Here is a 17,529-nt window from a genome sequence, read left to right as displayed (position 1 = left end):
CATTGCAGATGCCCTCTCTTTCCCATATAAATGTCTAATCAGTTTTTGAAGCTTTCCCTCCCTCCTAGTTCCAGCACTGGGTATTTTGATCAAAGATTTTAGGATGGGAAGGAGCCAAAGAGTTTCTTAGCCCCTTTTTTTTAAATCCAGCAGATGCAAGCTGCAATGTTCTCTTTACCTCCCATAAGTCCTGTGGAAACTGGATGTATTGAGCGTGTTCAAAGATTATTCATGAGGTTTTAGCCAAACTACTCCCATTCATTTTAATGGGAGGCGTGTGGCTAAACCTCCCAGTTGGCTTTGATGATTTCAACCCGTCTGGGAAGAGATCGGTAAATACGGTTATGGGAAGCTACAGGAAAATTCCAGTGATTGCAGAGTTAAGTTCTGTGTGCACAGTTCTCCCTCACAGACATCCCCTGCAACCCTATGGATGTCGGTGGCATATGAGTGATAGATAGATGAGTGCTGGATTTCCTTGTATTCGCTGGTTCTTCTGACTGCTATCCCTTGGCAGCTCATTTCATCTAGTAACAACTCTCCCAAGTACAGAATTCCCACCCAGCCAGGTTCTTCCTTGGCAGACGTTTAGTCCCTCTTGGTTCTTATACTTGGCCCCAGTTCTAACAGTCTTCCAGAGCTCACACACGGTTTCTGTCCCCTGGGGCAGTGACCGAGATTGTTTCTATCACTCCAGTTGTCTCCTTTGTATCAGAGCCAGAGCTGCAGGATGCAAGCAGAGCAGGGTGGGGAAGGAGGCAGAGGCTGTCTCTCTGTCTCTAGCCACTATGCAGGGGTGCGATCACTTACCAATTTTTCTTTCCCTTTGAATCTTCAGAGACGGAAATCCCGGTATGCAGAGCTAGATTTTGAGGTGAGCGGTTCCTCCTTTAAATCCTTTTACGGAGGGGTGAGAAGGGGGAGAGGACCAGGCTCTGCTTTTCCCAGCGAGAGTTCCCCTAGCTGCAGGAGCACTGCCTTCAGCCAAAGAACCAGGGAACAGGCTAGAAGCGGACAGGTGGCTACAGCCAGCCTGGCCAAACTGGGAGGTTCACCCTGTGTATCTAAACAAACTTGGGATTTACACTTATTTGGTATGGCTTCATTTATTGAGCAGCAACTGCTGAGTAAATGTTTGTAAATGAAGATTTTAAGTCAGTTTGCACAAGGCCTGTAAACAATCTCATCTGTCAGTGAGATGCTGATAGAAACCTGATATTACAATATACCAGCATCGGGAGTCTGGGCCACTTTCCAGCCAGTGTGAGAGGTGTTCAGGGGTCCTGGGTCTTAGGCCAGGTCTACTCTACAGACTTATATCGGCATAGCTACATCGCTGAGGGGTGTGAAAAATCCACCCCCCTGAGCAACGGAGTTATACCGACCTCACCCTGGTGTAGACAGCGCTATGGCAGCAGGAGAGCTTCCTGCTTCTCGTGGAGGTGGAGTAACTACGCTGACAGGAGACGCTCACCAGTGCAGCGCTATACGTGTAGAACTGCTGCCAAATATAAAATCTGCTCAGATGATTCCCATCACCCTGGTCTGGGAGCTCCTCACAAGATTAAGGCGCCTCCCAACACCCGTCGGAGATGAGGAAGTATCCACGTTTTACAGATGGGGAGATCTGAGGCACAGAAGGGGGAAGCGGTTGCTTTAAAGAGGAAGCCAGGCTTCACACAGGAAATCTCTGACAGAGCTGGGAACTGAGTGCAGGTCTCCTGAGTTCTATTGCAATGCAATGAAGCCATCACTTTGAAGAGGAAGGATGGTTGGGTGGTGAAGGCATCAGACCATCCTTCCTCTTCAAAGCTACTGCTTCATTCCAGAATCAGCCATCACTCCTGGGACCGCATGGGGAAGAAGGGAGTTTGCTCGAAGCTTGGGCCCTGAGGTTTGCTCCAAAACGTAGGATCCTGGGCTCAGTCTGAAATAGTGACACTGTGTGGCCCCAAATTCTGACACTCACGTGTTGGGCTAGATTCGAACTCAGGCCTCACACTTCTTCAAAAGCTTTGCAACCCTTGGGGAGCTTTCACGCTGAGATTCAGGTTTGTCACAAATCCTGTAACAAGCCAAAACTCAGCTAGTTTGGTGTAGGCTTGAATTTTCCTGCCTGTAGCGAGATCTAGAGTTCTAGTATCTAGGGTCCAGGTCCTCAAAGGGATTTGGGCACCTAACTTGAACCTAGGTGCCCACTTTGGCAGTTTCCTAGTTGGTGAGGGCAGTGTAGACTCTGATGCCACCATCTTAAGGGGAGAAAGGTTTGCTGACCTTTCGCACACGTCTTTGCTTCAGAAAATCATGCACACGCGAAAGCGTCACCAGGACATGTTCCAGGACCTGAACAGGAAGCTGCAGCATGCGGAGAAAGAGAAGGAGTTACCGACAACGGAGAGCAAGGTCAGTCACTCACCCTTTGGAGCTGGGGGCTTCCTGCTCCAAGAACCATGATGAGCATGGGGGTGGAGGAGAATGCAGGGGCTCATACCAGAACCCTGCCCTTCAGTGTCACTCCACTCTCAATATACTGACGTGCACGTGTGTGTGTAAAATCCTAATGGTAGTGCACAGCCAGTGGAGTGTTCATTCTCCTCTAGCTCACATGTAGTGCAGATACAGACAGTTCTGAGCTCTGTTCCTCACGTCTTGTGAGGGTGTGTGGTTCAGCGTGTGTCTGTGGTGTCCATCTTCTCTGCACCGAGTCAATGGAACCTTTAACACCTTTACAACGTGGACTGGGGAGCAGAGGGAGGGCGCAGTGGAGATGGGTTGGATCCCCATTACCATCTATGGGAGCTGGTCTCAAATCCAAGGCAGGAGTGGAGACCATAAGTTGTGACGTTTGGACAGTCAGGGCGGTGGGATTTATGCCGATGGCCGGGGAAAGGAGAGGGATGCTGCTGAAGGAGTCTGACCTCAGGACAGGGGTTCCATTAAAGACACTTGTGTCAGTGACCTGTTGTGAGGTGACTTAGAATCACAGGGTTAGAAGGGACCGCAAGGGCATCTAGTCGAACCTCCTGCCAAGATGCAGGATGTGTTGTGGCTAAACCATCGCAGACAGACGGCTCCAGCCTCCTCTTGAAAGCCTCCAGTGAAGGAGCTTCCACGTCCTCCCTAGGCGTCTGTTCCACTGCCCTACTGTTCTCACAGTTAGGAAGTTTTTCTGAGCGACCATCAGTGGCAGGGAGGCGATGTTGTTGGAAGAATACAGGGGAAAGCCACGGCCTTCCATGGAGGGGAAAAGAAAAGGATCTGGAAACACGAAAGGCCCATAAGCTGCTTCTGGCCCTGTGCAATTGTGTGTATTACACTGAATTATACTGCTGCTGTCAGCTCCAGCGTATGTATCGATGTGAAGTTCTAAGCCATCCAGTCTGTGAGGTGGCCCCTGCAGGGACGTTCCCTCCAAGGAGTGAGTCAACCACAGGGAAGGCACATGTTGCACTAGTATGGGGGAGGGCGGTGCACGGTGGCCAAATTGGGTCCAGCATGAAAGAACCGTAGTGATAAAGAACTTTTCCTGCAGCAGTAAGGAAAAGCAGGCTGGCCAAAGGGCCATCTTTTGGGTGTCTGAGCCCCTCCATGCCTGCTGGGCTGGTGCCAAATGGCTGGCAAGTAATTTAATCTAGTCCAGCAGAGAGGGAAAAGAAGTAGCAGCTGCAGAGTGGTGGGCAGCCTGGCTCAGGGCTGTTCTCTGTGAGACTGCTGGGGATTGCTCCAAGGTGGGATTTCTCTCTGTTGGTTGGAATTTCCCCCATCCATCTTCAAGAGAAGGCAGAGTTGGCATTCATGGCCATCTGTGGCACGACCAAAAGGACTAGCCAGTGAGTGACTGCTGGGGCTTATTTTGTTAGGATTTAGTTAGAGATCAGGCCAAGCCACAACGTTTAAAGTGTGATAGGGTGAGAGGTTTTGGTTTGGTTCATTATAAACACAGGGCCCAGCTATAACACTGGGATCTGGGCTAGGATTGTGTAGTCGATGGTTTTGGGAGTCAGGGTTTTGCTCCATGCAATCCCTAGTTTTACTGTGCATGGTGGTTTACTGCAAGGGATCTGCTTATAGAGACTGGCTGTTCAGAATGACTAGGACCCTCAGGCTGACAAACGGATTCAGTTTATACAAGAACCAATCCTAATCTTTGCCCAGACTCCAAATGGATTTTTATTTGAGATGGACAGTCAGTACACTCTTCACTTGCTATGTTCCTCCATATTTCCCAGTTTTGGGACAGTACTGGGAGCAGAAGAGCCTAAATATTGCAAGAAAGCCTCTCTGTGTAGGATTCCTAGGCCAGCTTTACAAACTCAGGCTGTTCAGATATTTCAGAGAAGTATCTGAGCTTATTTGGTAGCCTAATGTTAGGAGACTTGGTTCCAGATATACCACCAAAGGGCTTTTGGATGGTAACAGCTTTCAGCATGTGCTGGAGTTGGACTGAGGAGATGTATATTTTAAATATTTGCACAGGGCAACCTGATTCTCTTTCTGGCCATGACCTTTCTTACCTTAGGTGCATTAAATAAGGAGCCTTCTAAGCATCGGTATTCAGTGGTCAATAGTGGGGTTTGGTTATGCAAAGTCCTAAGCTAATAAGAAAAACTATCACTTCCCCCCTGCACCCCTTTCCTGTCATTCCCTTGAACTGGCTGCTGTCTGACCTCATATCAGAGAAGGCAACCTTTAGATACCACGGATACCTTCGTTAAACCACCCCTGTTTCTTTTCTCTGTGTGTTTAGGTTATAAAACAATGGAGTGTTTCTTCTGGTGGAAGTGATAAAACTAATGTTAGTGTAAGTCTGCCTTTCTGCTTTGCATCAGAGAGCCTTGTAGACAAGTCCCAACCCCTGCCATGACGCATGACTCCAAACACATTCCCTCACCAGTACAAAACGCCTCAGCTTTTGGACACAAACGAGATCATGAGCATCCTGGAATGCCCCGTAACCTCCACCATGGAGGAGAAGGGACGGCTAGTGGGTCTTCTTGCTCATCCACCTGCCTTGCTAAGGCTTCGATTTCATTCTCCCTCAGCACCTCTCCAGCTGATGGCTGTCTAGTCTTGCCTTGACTATCTCCAGCAATGGCAATTTTCCAACCCCTTCGGGCAGCATGTTTCATTGTCCTAGCTGCCCTCCTAGTTATGAAGCTTCTCCTAATCCTTCCACGACTCCTCCCCCCACACCTCTCCCTCAGATCAGAAACTTGCTGCTGAAATTCCGGGCAAATATCTACTTGAGAGAAAATGCCTTTGATGAAGTCTAGAACTGGTGCTTGCTCTATAGTTTTGAATTCAAGTGGCAGTCCCACTTGTGTTCCATTGAGCCACTTTGTACCTGTCTGAAAATGATTAGCCCATCATCGCATCTGTTGCACTTCTTCAAATGTGGATCAAAACCCAAAGGCATTTATGTAGATAATCTAACCCTGACTAGTCGTGATAGGAAAGTCCAGTTTGTAGTAGCAGCGTTAACAGCAATTATTTCTATGCCTCCCACAGAGCATTGCTAATACTAAATTAATCCTCAAAAAGAAAAGGAGAACTTGTGGCACCTTAGAGACTAACCAATTTATTTGAGCATGAGCTTTCGTGAGCTACAGCTCACTTCATCGGGTGCATTCCGGTGAAGTGAGCTGTAGCTCACGAAAGCTCATGCTCAAATAAATTTGTTAGTCTCTAAGGTGCCACAAGTCCTCCTTTTCTTTTTGTGGATACAGACTAACACGGCTGCTACTCTGAAACCTAAATTAATCCTGTGTCTCAGAGACCAATTAAATTGCCTAGTCCAAGACCAGGGTGGGATCATCCCCTGCTGTGTATTATCTATGTACCTCTTCATCTGTTTATTTCAGTTTATGAAAACCTGCCCAGCCAGTACTGTGGGCGCATGTCCAGCAGTTTATGATAAAAACTTCATCACCCAGTAGGACTAATTTTCAAAACATAAGGACAACGCTCTCCAAACTCCATCTGTATCTCAAGCAAGGCTTTGCCATCACTTCTGCCCAAGTACTGCAGCTAAAATAAATGGGCCTTACACATCTGGGCTCTGATGAACCAATCAGGGATGTAAATTTCACTGCCAAAGAGATGATAAAGTATACTACTAAAGGGCTCTGAAATCTAGCAGACAAAGACATAACAAGACATCGTGGCTGGAATTTGGAGTTAGCAAAGTTCAAGTTGAAGTAAGGATCCAGACTTTTAACAGAGAGTAATTAACTCTTGGGACAGCTTGCCAAGGGATGTGGTAAATTCACCCTTTCTTAGAGTGTTCAAATCAAGATTGAACATCTCGCTAAAAGATCTGCTGTGGCTCAACTAGAAGTTATCGGGCTGGATGCAGGAATCCCTGAATGAGGTTCTCTGGCCTGTGTTATCCAGAACGTCAGACTAGATGATCATAATGGCCCTTCTGGCCTTCAAATCTATTAATCTCATCTCCAAGAAGCATCTGCCTTCAATCCGCTCATGAGTAAACTGGGAAGAATTTTAGCTCAGGGCCCTGAGAGGATGCTGCCTGTCATGATAGCAGTGGGGAAGGGTTTTCTCTAATGTAACCAGGACCCAACTCATTTAAGGATTCATAGGTTGCAACCAAGAGAGGACAGGTCACAGAGCATGTAACACGCATCCTGCGAGCAAAAGGAAGTGGCGGCAGCCTCCGGAGAAAACACAAATGATTAAAAGCACTCTTGGCCACTGCTGCCATCTGGGCATCCAACCGGCCTTCGGCTTGCAAAAAATGGGCACATTCCCTCAACAGAGGCAGCTGATATCACCTTCCCCAATTCCTTCAGTCTTCCCCCTCCAATCTGGGTTAAGACTGAGCCAGTTTGCCTTCACTCCCAGCCAAGGGGATCCTACAGCGTCCCTCTAGGGCAATTTAAGATCACTTTGGGCTTCTCTGGCTGTACCATGCTGGGGAGTTGGTTTATTACTGGCTGAGAAGATTGAGTTCCACCTACTGAATAGCCAGCGTCACACTGTGTCCCTCCCATTGGGTCATTCTTTGGCTGATACAAATTATTGCCCAGATCCTGTCTGCTAAAAAAAAAAAAAAAAGTTAAGCCGCTGGAAACCTTGTTGCTAACGCATTTCTCTATTCAAATGCTAATCAGTGCCTGCCGATTACAGACTGTGGGCCAGATATACAACATCCCCTCCCCCAAGCTCTGTCTCTCTCCAGCCAACAGCTGAGAACGTTAAAGCAGGGATGGTAGAGAGCCATGTAGAGCCACTTTGTAAGGTGCTCCTCCTAGTCAATTACTCAGCGGTTCTAGGGCTTTTACTGGGTGTTGTCGGAAGCCAACACTCTGCAAGGGCATAGTGTGAAAGATAAGCCTTTGCAGGCTTCAAGGTAAGGGTCTCCTTTGTTTCTACTGTGCTCAGGGCCTGCTTTGAAAGCGATGAAAGTGATTCTCCTGAAGTGCCTCTCCTTGGGCGTTCTCAGCACCATTGGGAGAGTTTTGAGTCACACAAAAGTCCTCTCTTGCACGCTCTCAGTGTCTAGTTTTGCAGCTCGTTCTTTCCTTATGTTGAGACCAGCAAATTCGATTCCAAAAGGAGCTGTGATAAATTCCGTGGATTCCTTGTGCTAGGGATTCTTCCACACCTTTTATTTTAGCTCCCAGGGGTGTGATCCCCCCGGGGCCTTGGTTGGAGTTTGGGATTTGAACAAAGTCCAAAGGGCCAGCCCATCATAAAGTCTAAGCCATCCCGGTTTCCTGCCAGAACCAGAAATGGGCTGAAGGTCACTGAGGGTACGTCTACACAGTGTTTCGGAGCCTGCAGAAACGAGCCTCTGAGCCTGGATCGACAGACTGGAGCTAGCAGGACTCGTGCTAGTGCTCTAAAAACAGCTGTGTAGACCATGCTGTGAAGTGGAGTTCGGCCTGGAGCTCAGGCTACGAAGCCTGGCCCAGCCCAAGCAAAACTTCAATGCATGGTCTAAAAGGCTATTTTTAGAATGCCAGCCAGAGCTCCATTAGTAGCCTGAGTCTGTCAACCCAGACTGGGAGGCTCGCTTCTGCAGGCTCCAAAACACTGGTGTAGACAGACATTTAGAGGCCCCAGACAGCCCAGAATTCAGTCCCAGGCTCATCCCAAAACCTGGCCTCCTATTGCCTCGAATCCTGGCCATTCGCTCATCGCAATATCCAACCCCAAGCTCGCCTCAGAACCCAGCCCTGCTCATTCTGAAGCCTGGCCTGGCTCTCGGAGACATATATGTGCCGCTTGTGAACTTTCAGCAAGCCTAGGTCAAGTGTTATGTTTGTAAATGTGACGGGATGTGACTCACCACTGTGGCGCCTCCTGCTGGCTGTCCTGGGGATTAGCTCTGCTAGCCAATGTGCCCTCTTCTGGTAATGTCTCACCACCGTCACATCTGCTCCTGGCCCGTGTCTTCTAAGGACCACGGCATCCTTTTCAGGACACAGCCCTCTAGCTGCGCCACACTCTGTGCTCCCCCCTTCCGGGGGAATGTACTGTAGTCAGACGTTCCAGCCACTTTCTCAGTGGTGAGTGGGAGTGAAGGGGGAACCTGGGCCCGCCCCACTACTCCAGGTCCCGGCCCAGGGACCCTGTAGATGGCAGCCATGCGCTGCGCCCCCTTCACCCTCTCCATACCTTTCCCTGGGCTTCTTCCCCGCAGACCCAGCACCTTCTCTGACCTTATCTCAGGGCTTCAGCATGCCAGTCTTAGCAGGAGCTCACTCTCACTCACCTGATCCTGCCCAGCACTGCTCATTCCAAGGTGCTAGCTTTCCTCCTCCTCCTCTTCCTCTTCCTCTTCCTCTTCCTCTTCCTCTTCCTCTTCCTCTTCCTCTTCCTCTTCCTCTTCCAACTCCAACTCCAACTCCAACTCCAACTCCAACTCCAACTCCAACTCCAAAGCAGCTGGTCGTCCCTCCTTGAGCTCCAGGAAACAACTGGAGCTGCTCTGCCCTGCAGCTCTTCTTATATGGGCCTGCCAGGCCCTGACTGACTGTTCCTCTGAGCCCTTCTCTGATTGGCTGCCTCCTGCGCAGTCTCCCTAGGGCTCTTTTAACCCCTTAGAGCCCAGTGTGGGGCAGGCGCCCCATCACAGAAATAAATTCTGAAACCAGCCATAAAAGCTTTGTCCAGCTCTAGCCTTGATCCTGACAGAGCGTGTTCTTAAGTAGAGCTGAGTGAATAATTGATTGTTTTTGGTTCAGTGGCCAAACCAGAAAAACTGGGAGGGCGGGAAAGAATTTGTTTCAGATTGACCGAGAAGTTTTGTTAAACCTGAAATGAGTTTTTACGTATTTATTTTTCATTTTGCTTATTTTTTGGGGTGGGGTGGGGATATCCTTTTTTGTTTGATTGCTTTTGTAAATAATCTAGCAAAATTTTGAAATGAAACATCATCATGAAACCAAAAGTTGAAACATGTAGCTTAGAAAGTGTTGAAACAAAATGTTTTGTGTTAATTTTCTCTCTTTTTGGCCAAAACTATTCACTGAATTCGACCCAAATTCACAAGTGGCTTTGGTTAACCTGAATCTGTGTATTATGACAAGTGAATAATTCGTCTGAAAAATTTCAGCTGTTCCTGAGATGGCTATGCCCTGGCCTCTTGTGCTCTTCTCCAGACATGGCTTGATCCAGCCACTTTGCAACCAGTTCCTCCTGCTCAATCACCAGGAGACTGTATCAATTTCATTGACATATTCCAGAGTGGAAGGAAGAAAGGATTGTAAGTCACACCTCCAGGCTGCAAGGGGCAAGGGTCTGGATGTGGAAATCCTCTTATGGACAAGGTTGAGGAGCTCTGCTTTGTGTCTCTATATCCTCTGCTAGAAATGTGCTTCTCAGCTGGAGGTTTGCACCATCAGAAATGTACCGTATGGTTCCGAGGCTCATCAAAGGCTCTTCTGGAGAAACTCCCCTCTCTCCCCTCTCCCCACTGCCAGCCGGAGCTTTCAAAAGGCTTTTCAGACCTTCCCAAAGAACATACTGTTGTAGGTAATTAGTAGTCTGGGCCATGTGTCCGCCTGGCATATCCCAGTGCACGTCAGAGCTAATTCACTCATTTGCTGGCTACCTGTCTTTCTGTTAGCTGACTTGGTAGCTGGAGACATTGCTTCAGGGTGGGAAAACTCAGTCAGAACAGAGTGCGCGGTTGTGGGCTGAGCATTCAGGGCTACAAGGCCGGTCTCTGCGTCAAATTTGGAAAATAGAGAATCTGCTCCTAGGAACCCAGTTCTAATCACTGTGAGTCCCTCCGCAGGGGCCCCCCACTCCCAGGCACAACGTCCCTGCTCCACTTCACATTTAATGCTCTCTGCACTTTTTAAAGGCTTTGATGAAATGATAATTAGCAACGGTTAAAAGGGAAATTAGAGTGTCTTTTACAGGGAACGCTACATAAAGTGTAATAATTGCTACAATAAATTCTGTTATGAAAACTGCAGAGGACCTTAATTAATTCAGGCATAAAACATCTCTAAGCTGTCCAATGTCCCATATACCATCCATCAGCAACCCCACACCCCACGTAGCTCATCTGCTACCCACCATCCTGTCTACCTTCCGTCAGCCACCCTGCTGCTCATATAGCATCCCTGGACTGTCATCAGCGACAGACCTTATCATGCACCTTAAATGGTTTTCAGAATGGCCCCCTGCCCATTCTCCCCCAACCGATCATACAGCAGGTGCCTTTTTAAAGAGAAGAAGCTGAGTTATCAAGCTGGTGGAATGAAGGTGCAGTAGCCTGGAGGATTCTGGGTACTCATTCTGGCTGAGCCGTTGGCTTCCTCTGTAACTTTGGGGCATGTAACCTGGATCCAAATATTTCCAGTTGAAGCCAAGGGGGGGGGGGGGCTGCAAGTGCTCAGCACTTAAAACCAGGCCCAGGGTGTCTGAGGTTGGGCACCCATGACACTGAAGCCCCCGAAATCGGAGGGCACGCTGGAAAATTTGGGCCTTGCGCTGTTAGTGCTTCAGTCAAACACAGTTGTGCAACATAGTGAAAACCAGACAGCTTGCTGTGAACAGGTGTGGCATCACCAGGCTATGCAGGAAGATGAAATACTAACCAAAACAATGAGGAGAGGCTTGCCATTGCGCCAGTAGAGTCCTGGCTCCCAATTGCTGGTGTGCCTCCCGGTGCTGGCACATCAGGGTTTGCTGCTTGGTATTCTAGACTCCCTTTCCTTCCTTAATGATGAGCCTGTATGATGGACCAAGTGCATCAACGCTGCCTACCTTTCTTTGCTTGCGCACAGTCCCACCAGCCCTGGGCTCTGGGCTTCCATGAGCCTGGTAGGTTGCATTACAGGCCGGTGAAGAGGAAGCAGCAGTTGAGCTGGTTGGAAAATGGATTTTCTGTCCCATGAAACTTTTTGAGCTGTTGAAAAATATTTCATCCCAAGTTGGGACAAACACCCAACTTTTAAAATTGTTTGATGAAAAAAAAAATCTGGAAAAAACCCTGTTTTGGGTCCATCGGCCCATTTTGTTTCTCTAAAGTTGAAACATTCAGCTCTGATTTGATTTCAACCCTCCCAGCTGGGAGAGGAACACACAATTTTATTTCCTCAGAGCAACAAGCCCATGGAATGTGTCAGGCCAGGGAAATGATTCCATCTTTTTGAATTATTGGCACTTTCTGTTTCTCTTTACCCATCTTCCTGGCTCTCCCTGAGGCCTTAGACCTGGGGCCAGCAACAGAGCAGTTTGCAGTGGGATCACACAATTCTCTCCTCAGGTTTTGCTTTGCTATGGATTGGTGGGTCTTTCCTCCTGCCCAGAAACTCTGCTAAGACACTATGACACTAAGTAGCAGTGGCCATCTTACATAAGCATCTCAAGGTGTCCCAGGGACACAGAGACCGAATTTTAATCATTTCCATGGGGAGGTAAGAAGAAAAAGGACACTGGAACTAACCACTGATCCCCATTAGTCTTTTTGCAAAGAGCAAGGGATGTTTAAGCCCCCGCATCTGGGCCACTAGTCAACTCAGTTAAGTCTCTTCAGCCTACTAAATTCATCTTGAAGATCCAGTTGGATACGATATTCTTCTGCACTGTGCATATTAAACTGGTGTGCAGCGTGGCCCACCTCAAAGGCAGCTGCGTTAGCGACAGGAGCCGTGCTCCTTATATTTAGTGTATTTTAATGGTTTTCATGTGATCTGGGGCGGAGTTGACATGCATGCGGGCTGGCTACCTCTGTCTGGCCACACAAACAGGACAGCAAAGGCAAGCTTCCCCCGGCTGCTCCTCTCCCTGGCCTCTGAAAACCACACTTTAATTGCTGGCTTGCATCACCTGTTCAGATGACTTGGCTAGGTCTCAGGGTAGTTCCCAATTCTTCATGTCGCTAGAGTGGCGAGTTCACACTGAGTGGCTTGTTCAGGTTTCGGTGCTCAGAAGACACCCAGCACAGGAATGGCTGGGACCGTTTCAAGTCAAGCTTAAAGTATATTAGCAGAACTGAGTTGTTGGGGGCCAGGCCTAGAGTACTGGGGGGTGCTAAAGGTCAGGACTGAGGTGCCTTGGCAAAGCTCTTGAGCTTGTGTGGAAGGGCAGGTTTAAAATAACAGGGTCCTGCTGCTGAAGGTGGCCTTAAATAATACCCGGATCAAAGGAGGTCTTTCCATTGCAAGAAGGGAGGGGAGTTACTTACTACATTGACGTATACTTATCCAACCATCTGTGCCTCTTTCTGTGAAGTATCGTAGATGTGGACTTGGTTTGCACTGAAATCAGTGGCTTGTGGTACTACAGCATATTGTGAGATCTTGTCTTCGGACTGGTGTTTATACACTGACGCTGTGCCTGTCAGCTGGTCACTGAGGCCTGGTCTACACTGGCGGGAGTGGGGTGGGGATCGATCTAAGTTACACAACTTCAACTACGTGAATAACGTAGCAGAAGTCGACGTACTTAGATCTACTCACCGCGGTGTCTTCACTGCGGTAGGTCGACTGCTGACGCTCCCCTGTCGACTCCGGCTGCGCTTCTTGCTCCGGTGGAGCACCAGAATCGATGGGAGAGCACTCGGTGGTCGATTTATCGCGTCTTCACTAGATGCGATAAATCAACCCCCGCCGGACCAATTACTCCGGAGGTAAATGTAGACATGCCCTGAGTCACATTCATGCAGAGACGGGCTGCAAGAATGATCGGGGAATGGAGAGCCTAGTTTGTGGAGGAGCTTGGCTTCTTTAGCCTAGCAAAACAAAGGCTGAGAGAGGATCTGATTGCTCCCTGTAAATATGAGGGAGAAGAGCTAATTAAGCTACAGGACATTGTCGGCACAAGAATAAATGGGGATGATCTGTCCAATTGTAAATTTTGTCTGGAAATTAGAAGAAGGAGTCTAACCACTGGAGGGGTGAGATTCTAGAACAGCCTCCCAATAGGAGCAAGAAACCTAACTAGTTGGAAGATCCAGCTTGCTAGGTTAATGAAAGGGGCTATATGACAGGGCTGCCTGCAATAGCAGGGGACTGGACTCACTTCCCCAGGAGGTTCCTTCCAGTCTTAAATTCTAAAGTGTCTTGACAACCATGACAGAGTGAGGAGTAGAACCCATGGCAGGTGGCTAGATTAGATAGGCAGACATAGCTCTAAGTTTTTGATTTGTGGCTCTCCCCACAATGTCACGCACAGGAAGTACCCTGAAACACCACAGCTTGGTGTGTGGATATGATTCTTTCAGTCAATACCTCTGAATAATGGCACAAGGACTATAGAGTGGATCTGGATGCATGTGACCTACATGTACATCTTCTTGCCTTCTCCCCTATTTTTCTTCCTCCTCATGACCTGAATCATCTTTCCTTTCTGTCCACATCTCTTCCAGACCAAACCCTTTTCCATGGCAGGTGGTTTGCAGAGAACTTCATGGTGCTATTGTGTCTGGGAGAACCCATTTTATTCTAATGTTTGGGTGCTTTTTAGGGCTGATAAAGGGTGAAAAGCATCTCTGTTAAAAAGCGAAAAAGGGGGAAGCTCCATGGAATGCCAATTGAAAATATTATCCATGCATGTGTTTCCATTCACACATGATTATGAGAACACGCCACAGATTATGAAACCCCTGGCAACCCCTATAAAATATACTAGAGCATTCCACAATATGTTTGTAGAAACTTCAAAATGCCATTCGTGGGTTGATTGCAATGGTGACACACTGGCATAAAGTTGCACTAACATAGTGGTGGATCAAGCCCCAAAAGTGTCATTTGGAGTCAGTGGAAAAACTGCTATTGATTTCAGTTTTGCAGAATTGAGCCTTTAATCATCACAGGTATCGTCAGTAAAAAAAGCAATTACATTTATGAGATGTTTATTGGGTGTGGATATAGTTATAGATATATAGAAATGGACTGTGCCCCTTTAAATACAGCTGGTGAAAAAATGATTTTTATGCAAAAATTTCTATGGAAAATAAAACTAAATATTTTTTTTCAAAATGTTCCATGGAAATGTTTGATTTTTTTTTTTTGGTGGAAATTCAAATACTGAAAATATTCATCTGAAATCTGAAATATTTTGGTGTTCAGTATTTCATGGAAAAACTGAAATTTTCCTGGCAAGCAGCCATTTTTCCCCAAAAAAGCCTCTTGTTTATTTGAAAAACTAATTTTCTTTCAAGAAAGAATTGCGATAGAAAATTGTCGCCTAGCCGTATCTTTAAAACAAAAAAGACAAGAAGAAATCTAGTGGATGAAGGGTAGTGTTTGCAGGACTAGCAGTAACTTTCTTTTTTCCTCTTTCTCTGTCTTTTTTTCCTTTGCTTTGTAGCAAGAAAAACAGCAGACACCAAACAAGAGACCCTGGGAAGGAATCAGGAAGGTCCACTCACCTCCATCATGGGTTAAAAAGGACATGGAACCTTTACCACAATCTCCCTTAGAACTAAAAACTGTGGAGTGGGAGAAAACAGGTGCCACCATACCTCTGGTGGGACAAGACATTATTGACCTTCAGACAGAGGTCTGAGCAGAAAGGAAAAAAGGGACTTTTTTTTTCTGGAAAAACGAACAAAACAAACAAAATTTTAAAAGCTGATTAAATTCAATCGAAAGTGAGTGCGGAAGAGTGTTTGGTTTCTTTTGAAACCTTTGCTAAAAAGAAGTAACTTTTGTACTGTTCTCAGCAGAGAGGGGGAATATTACTTTATAGAACTTAGTAGCAGTAGAACAAAGCTATCTTCCCTGGGTAGGCCCAAAGAGGACATGAGCCTGTAAAAGTAAAAGGAGGGGGAGTGGGTGGGGCGGGTGGGGAACAAAATCAACACGACACTTTAGTGGCGAGAGGATGACGGGGAGCCATCGCCAGATATGTTGAGTCTTCCTGCTCTGGAACTGGGAGCAACGAAAGGACACTGGGAGCAAATATGGCGGCAGAAAGGCCAAGAGGATTGGGGTTGTCTGGGGGGGGAACAAGGAGCAGGGATTAATTCAGTGGGAACCCAGCCAGGATGCTGGCTGGCCAAAGGCTGCAGGGGAAAGCTCAGCATTGGCTGGTCTATGATGTCCCATTGCATGGCAGTGGGAGGGAGAGAGACAAATCCTGCTCACTTCTGTTCCCCCCGGCCCAGCTCTTCGGAGAAAAAGGGAACTGGAGTTACCAAGCTGTTTCATCCTGTGGTCAAGAAGACCACTGCACTCCAATCTGGAAAATTAGGTTCTCAGCCATGGATCTACACAAGCCAGCTCAGAGGATGCTGTGGGGAAGATGCCGGATATAGTGGTTGCAGCATACGGCTAGCAAGAGTGGCGTGGTGGGTATTTCCCCCCATCCCTCTGCAGAGGACTTCTTTGAACTCTCTGAAAAGTGGGATGCACAGAGTGGGAAGAGAGCTTCTCTTAAGTCAGCAACAAACCCATTCATCTCGTCTCCAGATAGAGACACTAAAAAAACAACAAAAAGAATGTAGGTCATTTCATTGACTGTTAAAAACAGAGATAAACTCAACGCGAACCTTGTGTAAAGGTTCATATGGCCTCATTGTCTTTCCCTTTTTTTTGTTTGGTTTGGTTTGAGACTCGACCTATTTCCAGCCACCTCCCCTGGAAGCCACAGTGACCTGCTTATATACCTGGAGACATTCAGTATACGGAGACTATTGCCATAGGACATTGAGACAAACTGATAAATGAGTAACATACACTTGGAAAAAAAAATCTATTTTTTCTTCTTCTTTTCTTTTCTTCAATAAAAACAGAACTTGAAACCCAAGACCTTTCCTTTCTTTGGCTCTTGTCATTTCAAATATCTTTCTGTAGCTTGGTTCCATGCACATGCGGGGCAAGGATGTCACTTTCCAAACGCTGAGTGGGAGTCCACTGTGGAAAGATTGGGATGGTGAGGAACATATGGGCCCTTGTGTGCAGTAAGTTGGAATGTTCTGTTTTATTGTATTCAAGTCACTGGCTGGTTATTCTCCTTACACTCCACCCTATCTTCTCTACTTCACAGAGCTGGGAAACTGGTTTCTGGTACTAGTGGAAGGAAAGGAAATAGGTAGAGCTGGACACAAAATGGGGACATTTTTTCATTCAAAATTGTGCATCAATGTTATTTTCATGAAAAATTTTCCTCAATTTTTTCATGAAAAAAGTTCATCAACATTTTACACACAAAAAAGTCCAATGGTTTTTGCACAAAACATTTTTGTCCCCCAGAAAGTTGTCCAAATTTTTTCATCTGAACATTTTAAACAAAATAATTTCTATCTGCATTTTTCCATGATCAAATGTTGATGTTGTTGTTTTTATAAAAGACTTTAATCGGAAGTCCTCACGTAACATAATTTTCACCAGTTCTTTTCCCACAATATTTGTTTCACCAAAAATGGTCATCTCACTTTTGATCAATTTCCACCAGCGCTAAGCACCTAATTGTGAAACATCACATTGAGCCAAAACAGCAGCTAATCTAGATCAGGGTTTGATTTATGTGTGTTTGTGTGTGTGTTTCTTTTTTTAGGAAAAAGCTAAAGACGGGAACAGAATTTAAAACAATCAATGACATCAAATTGTGCTCCCCCCGCCGACAGCGGTTGCTTGATATGCAAGCATTTTTTAAATTTAATTTCAGGCCACACGGTTTAGTTTTTTTAAAGTATAATGGCATTTATCTTGTCATTAGCTGTATAATATTAAAAATAAAATGAAATTTTAAAAAATTAGAAAATCCAAATAGTAAAAAAAAAAAATTACTTATAAAAACTGTGATGTAATTGTCAGATTTTAGATTATTCTATGAAACAGGAAAGCACAAAGGCCTCCCATAAATGCCGGGTTGTATAATACTGTAATTATTATAATTACACATAATGAATTTTAGCATACAAATATCTTTCTACTGTGTTTTAATTCTTTTTTCCCCTTCCCTACACAAGCAATCTCTCCTCCCTCCTTCTTCCTAACCTTTCCCACCTGCTCCTCTCATTCCAGTCAAGCTGCAGGACATTAACAGTGTTATGTAATTACAGAGATAAATGTTTGTTTAATAACTGTTGATATTCTACTT

General features: G+C 46.4%; 1 protein-coding gene across 4 annotated transcripts in view; it reads left to right on the top strand.

Annotated features, from left to right (window-relative positions):
• ADGRB1 (adhesion G protein-coupled receptor B1) overlaps nt 1-16,700 on the top strand; it is a 376,148-nt gene extending 359,448 nt beyond the window's left edge. For all 4 annotated transcript variants that reach the window (XM_084620795.1, XM_084620798.1, XM_084620797.1 and 1 more), the window contains 3 exons: nt 839-874; nt 2,299-2,403; nt 14,794-16,700. In XM_084620795.1, coding sequence (XP_084476921.1) covers nt 839-874; nt 2,299-2,403; nt 14,794-14,991 — 339 coding nt within the window. In that variant the 3' untranslated portion in view covers nt 14,992-16,700. The remainder of the gene's footprint in view (nt 1-838; nt 875-2,298; nt 2,404-14,793) is intronic.
• Nucleotides 16,701-17,529: the final 829 nt, after the last annotated feature.

Source organism: Lepidochelys olivacea, assembly GCF_965140295.1.
Source record: "Lepidochelys olivacea isolate rLepOli2 genome assembly, chromosome: 2".
Lineage (NCBI taxonomy): Eukaryota > Metazoa > Chordata > Testudines > Cheloniidae > Lepidochelys > Lepidochelys olivacea.
This window is presented reverse-complemented; position numbering and strand designations above follow the sequence as displayed.